Source organism: Natrix helvetica (genome assembly GCF_964273705.1).
Source record: "Natrix helvetica genome assembly, chromosome: 1".
NCBI lineage: Eukaryota > Metazoa > Chordata > Lepidosauria > Squamata > Natricidae > Natrix > Natrix helvetica.
In genome coordinates, this window is record NC_138548.1 from 368,597,427 (window position 1) to 368,608,923 (window position 11,497).

The 11,497-nt window shown below is 37.8% G+C and overlaps 1 protein-coding gene across 1 annotated transcript; it reads left to right on the forward strand.

Moving 5' to 3' along the window:
• Positions 1–553: 553 nt before the first annotated feature.
• Positions 554–5,033, forward strand: LOC309382627 (G-protein coupled receptor family C group 6 member A-like; the record flags this gene model as incomplete). Its single annotated transcript, XM_081934337.1, has 3 exons — positions 554–771; positions 1,503–1,791; positions 4,209–5,033. 3 exons carry the CDS (start codon positions 554–556, stop codon positions 5,031–5,033), a joined length of 1,332 nt encoding a protein of 443 aa, XP_081790463.1.
• Between the last annotated feature and the right edge of the window lie 6,464 nt (positions 5,034–11,497).

Genomic DNA, 11,497 nt, shown 5'->3' on the forward strand with positions numbered 1-11,497 from the left:
ACTTTCTGGACATGTCCTAACAGGAAGGACTGTGGCCAGTACACAACACTGTCCCAAGAGGTCTAACTGTGATTTCTCAGTAGTATGTTCCCCCCCCACCCTGCCCCTCATCAGATGGAAGAGGTTCAGGATCCCAAAAGGACAAGTTCCTTCTGATTGAAATTATCACCTTGAGACCTCTCCTCCTCCTCCTCCTCCTCCTCCTCCTCCTCCTCCTCCTCCTCCTCCTCCTCCTCCTCCTCCTCCTCCTCCTCCTCCTCCTCCCCCTCCCCCTCCAGGGACTGCCTTTGATGTAAACATCACATTGAAGTGACATGGAAGGGATCTTGTGTTAGAAAAGGATAAATACTACAGGTTATGTTTTTTGTGACTCGAGCTACAGGACAGGCAGGAGCTGTGATCTTCTATGTACTTTCTCTCTCTTCCAGCATAATCTTGGTTTGTCTCTGTTTGAATCATGAAAGCCATTGGATATTCCCTCCTGTGTGAGTGCTTCCAATTCTTCTAATTGTTCTTTAGAAACAGGAAGGAGATTGATTCAACCCCATGAATTATGGACCTCTTGCTTCTGTTTCTGATGCTGCTGGCGCCCCAGTCAGTCTCTGGGAAACTTAGAATGAAGTGCCCATTGATTTTGGACCACCAGGATGGAGAAAAGCCATGGAGCTATTACAAGCCAGGAGATCTTCTCATTGGTATAATCGTCTCTGCATCTAAAATAACACCTGCAATATTACCTTTCAACATGGCTCCTTCTAGTCAGATTTGGTTGTAAGTCATTCACTCTGATGGAGTTTCATTCCCTCCATTTGCAAAACCTTCTTTCTTTTTTTGTCTTATTTTAGTTACTCTTATATTGCAGGACCTGACTAATTTCTTCAATGCTTTTGATTTCCATAGCCTCTCACTTTTGCATTATTTTCTAGGAGAGGCTCAAATCCATATTTTGAGGAAAATAAAACCTTATAGAAACCCTCATTATTTTCCTCTTCCTGTTCAGTCCTCAGTTGATGACTTGAATACTAAGTTTTCTTGAAAGCAGTTATTCTTGTAGTTTCCTCTAGCCAGGTGATTTCTATATTTTTATGACTGTAGATTGATATTTATTCCTAAAAAATAAGGGATTGAAAAAATAAGAGGATGACATCTTTTTTTAAAAAAACAACAACAGTTTTTCTGAATCACTTTATTCTCTTCCATGTATTATGTTTTTGTTTTCATCACTGAAATATTCTCCAACTTGGTTTCTGGGCTGATGAAAATTAGTTATGCTACAAATAATGGTATATTTCATAATTTTAGTCCTTTTGGAGAACTATCTCCATCCTATCTTCTCAATATTCACAATATTAAAGAGTGATGGGTGACTATCATTTGTCTCTGATTTGGATCCATATTGACTTACGTCTTGGTTACCTTGTGGAGGAAAAATGGTTTGAATAGAGAAAAAGTGTTTAATTTTTACTATTGATGATCCTAACATTAACATGATTTTACACTAGTTTACCTCATTTCAAGGCTAGAATACTACGCATAGTTTTCAACATTGAGATGGTTACCAAAAATCCCCGAGTCCTGCACAATCTCACTCTTGGCTACAACATCCATGACAACTATGTGAACACACTTGGGGCTTCAGATGCCTTGCTGGACATGCTGTCTACTGGAGAAGCCAATGTTCCCAACTACAGCTGTGGAAGGAAGGACAACCTTTTGGTGATTCTTGATGGAGCTCTCAGTGACATCTCCATCCAGATGTCAACATTAGTCGGCCCCTACAAAGTTGCCCAGGTTTGTGTTTGTGTTTCTGTATCTGGTAAAGTGAGTGGATTGTTGGTGTGTGAGTGAGTGATCCAACCATTTCATCTCTATGGAATTCAACCTTTGTTTTCACCATCACATTTAGGTGCCATGGTGTCAGGATTGGGACAACAGAGGGGAGGGAGCAATGTGGAAAACAGGAATATTTACACATAGCAGCCTTCCCATTGCTTTGAGGGCCTCTGTTGCATGATTGTGAAGGTGAGGACAGGCTCTGTGTTCAATCAAAGGGTCTTCTGTACAATGGGAGGCTGTAGCACCAATGGAAAGCTCACATTTTTTTCACGATATTAGCCAATGTAATGATATTCTCAAATATTAATTAATCATTTTATAAAAGAATTATGAATATGTCATTCTACAAGATGGCAAGTGTAGTTTGTACATATAAAAAGTGAATAATAAGGACCCTAATTCTCTAACAGATGTTGTGTGTAAAATACATGCCATCCTCCCCTTGACTAGAGTTGACAGTGGCAGGTAAAAAGTGCATTCCTTGTGGAAGAAACAGAAGCAGATTTGATCCACTATTGGTAATTCTGTTGCCTTGAATCATCGAACTATAAAAAAATATCAGTCAGAGGAAAGAATGCCTCTGCTGCCTTTATAGCATTTGATACAGTAAACAAAGGAATATTATGGAGGAAACTGATGGCTTTTACAATGGAGCTCAGAATGTTGACCCTGCTCAGAGTCCTTTCTACAAGCACTGGCAGTGAGAACAATTAACCAGTGGAAGAAGCTCACGAAGCTGATGGTGCTCCATTACTGGAGGTTTTCAAAAAGAGCTGGACATTCATAATTGGAATGGCATACGATCTGCTCTATGAGCAAAGGGTTGGACTAGTAGACCTCCAAGATCCCTTCCATCCCAATTATTCCATGTTCTACATTCATTTATTTGAGAGTGTGTTTTAGGACAGAGTTCCCCAATGTTTCCCAGCTTTGCAGATTGGGTGTGTTTGTGTTAAAGGGGATGTTTCTGTGCAAGTGGATCATTTAAATAGACCATGTGTGCACATACTCACACGCTGCTCAGGCAAGTGAGGAATGGCTTGTGCACATGGATGCTTGCCGTCCGTTTCTATGGCTTTGTTGCAAATCCCTTATGGACCACTCGTCAGCCGTGGCTCATTGGTTGGGGAACCCTGTTTAAGGATCCATGAAGCCCTGAGAAGTAGGAATGATCCTTACCAGAAGGCAAGACCAGGGTGCTGCCTATATGACCTTTGGTTTCATATACTGTTAAGAAGACTTGGATCCTGTTCTCGTAGCAATTATATGATTATTGATAAGTCAACGTCAAAAGTTATGATCTTTAGAAAATGGTATCATTGCCATATAGGGCTATTTGGTGATGAGTCAATAGAGCAAGTTCACACCTTTCCTTACCTGGGAGTATTTTTCTCTGGACTGGATCTTGGCTCCCTCAACATTGATGGAGGTCATTTAGACCAAAGGGACAAGTGAATGCACTGTTACTTCTTTTTTAAAATCACAACTATGCAGCTTCCTTAACCTAAATTATCAAAGTCAAAGTCATCCTCTGAGAAGAATCTTAAGGATGGAGAAAAGAACTTCAGCTGCTGCCCTCAGAGCTGAATGGGGAATGTATACAATTGATAAAGTTAAGGGCATGCTTTTTATTTCTATAAAATTAATGATATGCAAACTGTTAGAACAAACAAATTTCAATTAAAATGTATTGAAGTGTTCAATTGATACATTATTTTGGTAACTGTGGTCTCCCTGTCTTTTTACAACTGGAGAAAAATTGAAAAAAAAGCTTCAAAAGAATCAAGGTTGGCAAAACAGAGAAAGATCATAGCTCTACTCAGTAAGGTTGGCATATTGAAATGCATCAGGTGCTACAAATGAACCTTCCAAGTATTGAGTTGAACCGTCCAAATTCCTTTCAGTGAACATACTTTTATTTATGGAGGTTCAGAGATAGAAGAAGTGATACATCTATTACTTGAATGTTAATTATAGAAGAAAGAGGGATTGCACATTAGATAAATGACCTATTGAGATCCTACTATTAAAAAAGGTATTTCCTGGGTGCTCAGAATTCAAAAATTACATATAATAAAACCCTTTTTGGAAGGAAATTATGGTCTGATTGTTATAAATTCAGGGGTCATAAAATACTATTTTCATGCTTTATGCTTTTTCTATTGAACTATATATTTTAAAAAAATCTACATTGACATGCTATTTTGTTAATGCTCTGCCTTTTATATTCCGTATCTTGATATGTCCTTATGATTAATCAACAAGAAACTGTTCCAATATGTGCATGAGAAAAAAGTTGGATTCATTGAAAGCTAAAAATTGGAACTTGGTAAGACCCTAAATGTAACAGAATTCTTCACTTCTTTTTTCAGGTCAGTTGGAAAATTGCTTCAGAGGCTCTGAGTGATAAAAGTCATTTCCCTTTTTTCTATCCAATGCTCCCCAAAGAAGGATTTCAATACCCAGCAATTGTCCAACTGCTCCTCCATTTCAGATGGACCCTGATTGGCCTCTTTGCTTCGGACACAGAGAAGGGAGAGCATTTCCTAAGGACTTTTACTCCTATGCTTGTCAAGAATAGAATTTGTGTTGTTATATCAGAACAATTCTCAACAACCACACACACAGCACCCCTCAGGAATGCCATCTCTAAGTGGGACCAAGTTAATGTCTTTGTTCACTTCATAGAGTTTGATGGCATTTTCGACAGAATTCTTCCCTTCCATTCAATACTTGAAGGTTTCCCAAGACCCATTGAAGGGAAGGTCTGGATCATGACATTAGTTGGGATCTTTGCCATGGGTAACCATCATCTTCTCAAGTACGTCCATAGTATTTGGAGCTTTCCTTTTTGGTGGCAAAAGAATTGGAAAAAAGATTATGCCTATAAAGAATTATTATTTGTGGAACCTGAATTTCAAAATGAGTATTTTCACTGTTCTGTTTCAAAACACGTATTTTCTGTCAAAGGCCGGAGAAGATGCACCCAGAAAGCACCAGTGTGGACCCAAAAGAAAAAGAATAGGATACAGATTAGAAATGAGGGCTCTTCTTACAGTGTCATTAAGATTCTGGCTCATGCCTTAAATGCTGCATCCAAATCCAAGAGAAGAAGGGAGAAGGGAGACGAGAGGTTGGGGGCTCCAAGGCTGCAGCCATGGAAGGTAAGGGGTCCCAACAAGGATCCATCAGACTAAATTCCTTTTCAATGTCTTTGGTGCACTTTCCTCTTAGTTGTTTAAGATCCTAAGCTTCTGCACAGCATCTTATACTTACTGGAAGAGCTTTGCACCCTCCCTTCTACAACCAAGATGTTTTGCACATTCAAAAAAAAAATCTTCCCAGCCTTTTTCTGATTTTTCAGCTTCTGTAAACCACCATGTCTCTTCTCCTTGCAGTCTTTCCTCATGGCTAAAAGCTTCTCCTTTGATCTCTTCCTTGCCTCCTTTGTCCTTCCCTAAAGCAGATGAAAATCTTCTTCTCCAAGTGTGGCTCCTTCAAGAGGACTTTTATGATTCAACTGGGTCATTAATGACATTATTGTCAAATTAATAATATGGTTATTATCATATCATTAAAACATTACTATTAGCTTATTATAATCAGTAATCATTCCACATGTAGAATAATGTGAGAAAAAATACGAATGAAATCTTAGGGAAAGATATAGATTGTGGATGCCATTCATTTGTGTTATACAAAATGAGTCCTAAATGTTAAAAATTAGTTTCCAACTGGATTTTACATGTGCACCTCCCTCTATCTCAAAATCATGTTTTATGTTCTGGAAAATGGGAATTTTTAAAGGAGATCAAAATAGCTTTTATAATTTCTTCATCATAAAATCATGATTCATCTACTTCATTTTTAATGAAAATATGGAAGAAGCAATGACCAAGGTCTAATTGTTTTTCATAACTTCCCAATTGTATCAGTAAGATTACATTTTATTTGAATGCAATTTTAAAGACAATTGTATCCACTTAATTATCATGTCATGCATTGCTCAATTAAGAAGATCCCCATTCATGTTGATTCTTTGCTAAAATCAAGTAATATCACCACCATTCACACATTTTAATAAGGAAATGTGATGATATGTTGGAATGAATTGGGAGGATGAGAGAAAGAGATGCTGCATAGGGAAGAATCAGGTAAGATATGGGGGAGCAAACCAGCAGCTGCATAACAGGCAGAAAAAGAAAGTCAGATAAGTTCCTCCCTAATTTTTTGGACCGCTAAAAATATTCATTAAAAGATTTGGACCTTCCCATTGATAATCTAGTCTTACAATAAAGTAGGATTGGTTCATCTGATCATTTAGCCCCTCTGCTCTACTTGAATGAGGAATAGCCTTGCAACTATTTTCTTAACAAATCCTTGCTTTCTCCTAATCACCTTGTAGTTTTCAAGGAGTTTATGAATACCCTACTTATTTATGTTTTTTCTTCAATTGATTGGTGACTTTTCCTAAAATGTACCCTATGATTGCCAATTTTTGTCAATTATATAGTCAGTGTTTCAGGTAATGCACCCATTGAAAGACGAACTCCGAGGCAGATAGATTCCTCAAAGAACAGTTTATTGGATGCATCATATTTCACCAATCATGGTGAAAGCTGACTCTGAAAGGTCACATTTTTTTCACCTAATATAAAAATGAAAGTTCCCCCTGTCCTCCAAGTCATCAGTCACATTGTTTAATAAAGGTGCTGGCAGGTTGCTTGGTTACTCCACTCCTCCTTTCAAAGCCACCTGTTGGAATGACCTTGGTTCCCATAAGAAAACCTTTTTTTCTTTTGATGGCAAAACCCCAGCTATCTAATTTCCCCCCTCCCTGTCCCCTCTTCTGCCTTGTGGCCACCCTGAAGCCAAAAAAATGGCTTCAGCAGGTTTGCTTCAAGGTTGACATATATCTTCTCACTATACTTTTGGTCAATAATACTAAGTGATTGAGAACTATTACTGAACATTTGTTCTTGAGTTTTGAAGCTTGTGGCAACACTTGTTCTCCCAACTCACAATACTTAGAAGTTAAACAACCACAGAAGAAAGATTCAAATGTAAAAAAAAAAACGAACATGAGAAAGAAAAAAAACAAGATTTCTGCTTTTTAAATTCCTGGATGTTTCCATTCTAGTTCCATCCATTTCTAAAGAATCAGGAATTGTACAATCTTTCCCTGTTTAATGTGTACTTGGATCAAAATGGAGACCTAGCAGCAGATCTGAGGATTATTAGTAGGGTGGTTCTTCCCAAGAAGGATCCCATCAACAAGCATTTGGGATCGTTTGAAAGGCAGCGACTTATAATTAAACACAATGCTTTGTCACAGCTACAGTTGCTCAACAAGGTGGGGAAAATCTTGGTGTTTTTTTTTTTCATTTTTTCCAAAGAAATAGGACCCTTTTCAAGTGTGGTAAACCTAGTCAAAAAAGTGGTTAACCTTCACTTAGAATTGAATATGTGGAGTAAAACTAATAATTATATTAGATAGATGGGGGGCCTTCAGTTCTATGGACCAAAGTATCCTTCAGATACTATAATGCTGAAGCTGTTATAATCTGATTCAGCTATATAAAAAATGAGATTTGGGGAGATTATTATTTAGGACACAAGTCATTGCCAATTAATGTCTCTTTTGAAATTTATCACCATGAAACTGGTGAGAGAGACACTCATATGCTGAGGAACTTCAGGTTAATAGCTTCAGGTTCACTTGTTCCTCGTCTTCAAATATTAGGGATGAAGGCAATTCTGTTAACCAGAGCCTAACTTCAGGTTTGGATTGAGTCCAATGAAATGAAAACAAGATTTGATGGAAATTCTGTTGGTCCAATTGGGAAATAACAGGGGGGGGAAGAGCCAAAAGGTACCTTGTAGGCCATCTAGTCTAACCCCCCTCTAAAGCAGAAGACGCTACATCATTTATGACAGATGGCAGTCCAGTCTCTTCTTGAAACCCTCCAGTGATGAAGCTCCTACAATTTCTGAAGGCAACTTCTGTTCCATCAGTTGATTACTCTCACTGTCAGAAAATTTCTGCTTATTTCCAGGTTGAATCTCTCCTTTTCAGTTTCCATCCATTATTCCTTGTCTGGCCTTCAGGTATTTTGGAAAATAGCTTGATCCCGTCTTCTCTTTGACAGCCCCTCAAATATGATCCTCAAATATGAGAGAGAGAGAGAGAGAGAGAGGGAGGGAGAGGGAGACAAGAGAGAGAGAGATGGGAGCAGAGATGGAGGGAAAGAGAGAGGAGAGAGAGAAAAGGGGAGAAAAAGAGAGAGGAAAAAGAGAAAATGATGGAGTGAGAGAATGAGAGGAAAAAGGGATAAGCAAATGAGAAAGAGAGAAGGGGGGAGAAATGGAAAGGAACAGAAATGAGAGAGTTGGAGGGAGAGAAAAGAGAGAGGGGGGAGGGAGGGAGGGAGGGATCCATTTCCCAAAGGAAAATCTGGGAGCCACAAAACCCAGGTAGGTGTGGCTGTGTGGGCCATGTGACTGGGTGGGAGTGATGTTGAGTTGGCTACACCCACCTAGGTATTGTGGCTCCCAGTGATTTCTGTGGGAAATGGTTCCAAATGGCTCTTTGGGTATTTAAAATTGCGGACCCCTGGCCTAAGTGAAGCCCAGACACTACTTGGGTAATGTTCATGTCTACTTCCATCTTACATGAATGAGGAACCTCAACATATTTTCTTTGGCATTTCTTCTTTCTCTTCTCAGTCTCTGCCTCAGTCCAAATGTGTGGAAAAATGTCAGCCTGGATTTGTCAAGAAGGCTCGAGAAGGAGAGCCAGTTTGCTGCTATGACTGCGTTCCTTGTCCAGAGGGGACCATCTCCACTCAGGAAGGTGGGTGACATGCATTTTAAAGACAAATGTAAGTTTGAGGGTTTTGTTCTTGATTTTCATGTTGTCCAATTACTACCACAATGGGAGAGATAAGAAAAAGATTTTGAAGGATGAGGTAGGAAGAAGGATGTTGTGAATTGGTTAGGAAATCTCTCTTGTATTTGCCAATTTGGATGTGTCCTTCCATATTTATCTTCCTTAGGAACTTCTGAATTCTTTGTAACTTGAGGAATGATTTTATTTTAATGAAGTTTGCTCACTCAAACCAACATTATATTACAGGCCAAAAGATACATCAATCATATATTTAATCAATTACTCTTTATTAAGATCATAAATTGTTTCTCTTTATATATAAAGTTTTTTATTTTTTCATTTTTGAAACATATAATCACATATATGCTATTAGATAGCCAAAATTGTATTGTATTATTAATTCAGCTTACCGTCAACTCCCATAAACAATTATTGGCTCTTCTGCTCTCCATACACCATATTTCTATGTTATCCATCACTTTCATCTCCCTCTCTCCTTCCCCTTCCTCTCTCCTTTCCACTTCTCCTTTCTCTCTTCCTCTCTCCCCCCTGCCCTCGCTCCTATCCCTCTCTTCTTCCCTTACCTCTCTCCTCTACTCCACACTCTTCATCTCATTTACTTGGTGTATTTCAGTTTCTGAGCGAGCTCCATTTTATATTGATGGTATTTATAGTTCCTTTTCAATATACTTATTTAATTTTAACATATATCTTCCTCCTTTTTTAAAAAAATAGAACAAAAAAGTATACATATATAGTCATTGTGCTTTTAAAACCCGACCCCACCCCCAGCCTATTATTGGGCGAGATGTAGACCTGGTTACAATTCCCAGCTATTCTCATCATTATATTTATATAAATATACATCCTTACACGCCCCAATTTGTGATTCTGTCTTTAAATCTCAATAGTTTCCCATCATAAGTATATTTCATGTTCCCTCTCTATTTTTCCATATCTTGGATTAGATTACCCTTAATTGTCGATAAATGGCATTCCTCGCTGTTCAATGTTCATTACAATTCCCTTAATCTACTATATAGAATAACAAGTAGTACGTATCTCACTTTGTTCATCCTCTTAAAAGTTCTATATATGTCCATGTTTCATATATTTTAACTCATGCTTAATTGTCCTTCTATTGTCATATTCAATCAATTAGCAACTCAGTTTAATTATCATGTATAAAAGTGAAGCACAAACCTCTGCTTTACAATATTACCATAGCAGTTTCATATTTGTCCATATTCCATATATATTAACCTCTATTTAATTATCTTTCCATTAACAACTCCATTTTATTATCATATTTAGGCATAAACCCCTTATCGTAGCTTAATATTTTCCCATATAACGACTTCTAGTTGTTTGATTTTTTCCTAGTAAGTCGTTTGTCCCAGTTCTCTGTTCCTGCCTTCTCCCTTTTCTTTGTTTTGACTTGTCTACCCTCTTCAATTTTCCCTAAACCACCATCAAAAAAATATTTTATATTTCTTTTGTTGGGTCGTAAACTCTTGGTTCAATTTTCCTTATGCCATTGACAGCCTCCAAAACATCTTTTGTCTGCTTTTTACTCCCTTTTGTTGGGACAAATCCCCCTTTTACAATTTTCCCTATACCACTGCCAAGCCCATGGAGTTTTTTGTCTGCTTTTTATTTCCCACCGTTTCTACCCCTTCATTTTCTTTCCCCCCTTCTTCTTTGCCTTCTTCTGTAAATACCTGCTTCTCTGGGTTCAGAATTCTATTTAGGCTTAATTTTAATGATGTATGCATATTTTTTATAATTTCATGTAGTTCTTCAAATTCCCAGCTTTCCGTGATGTCCAATTCCAAAGTTACAGTTAGATATACAGTTCTTATTTCAGGGATCTGGTCCACCTAAAATTTATCTACTTCAGCTGCTGTGGGGAAGAGCAATGGGAACCATCTTGGTGTTTTGTCCTTCCTTAATGTCCTGTTCCAAAATTGCAGTTAGTTATACAAATCTTATTTCAAGGTTCTGGTCCACCTTAAATTTAGTTAATTCAACTACTGTGAAAATGGAAGAGAAGCTGGAACCATATTAATCTTTTGCAGAAAAAAAAGGAAAAAAAAACCCTTCATATTTCCCAGTTCTTAATTTTGTTATTATTATTTTTCTTGCTACTTTTCACCACTCATTGGTTATAGCTGCTCAAAATATATTAATTGGAACCAGTTTGCATACAGCCAAAACTCAGGTATGTTTCTTCTTTGCCTCCAGCTTTTCCAAGTTCTCATTTATGGCAATTGGTTAATTAGAATTTCCGACACAGCCAATATTGGGTTATCAGTTGTCACTGAGGAGATAATGCTTTTTTCTTGATCTTTCTCCCTTGTTACATTCCACCCCTCATTAATTGGGGTTGCTTAAGATATGTTACTTAAAAGACACTTGGACGAAGTAAATCTTCACACTCCTAGACTTCTTTAAAAACTCAATATTTTCAAGTCCAAATTTAGAGTTTGTGTTTGATTGGGTTTCCTTTCTGTCTGAATTGTTTCAAACAAATGGCTTGTTTTGGGAGGGGGGGTAGTGTTTCAACCCTCCATTTTCCTTTTCTTTCTCTCTTTTTGAAAAAAATCTTGATCTGACCATCAATATGATTTATGCTCTCAAGATTCTCTGCCTTTCCCAAGTTTGATTTATGACTGTGGGTTAGATGAATTTTCTTACCAGTCTTTCATCTCTTCCTCACACTCCTGTTCATTTGCTTTGGCTGGAAGTCAGCTTCTTGTTCAGCCATGTTGC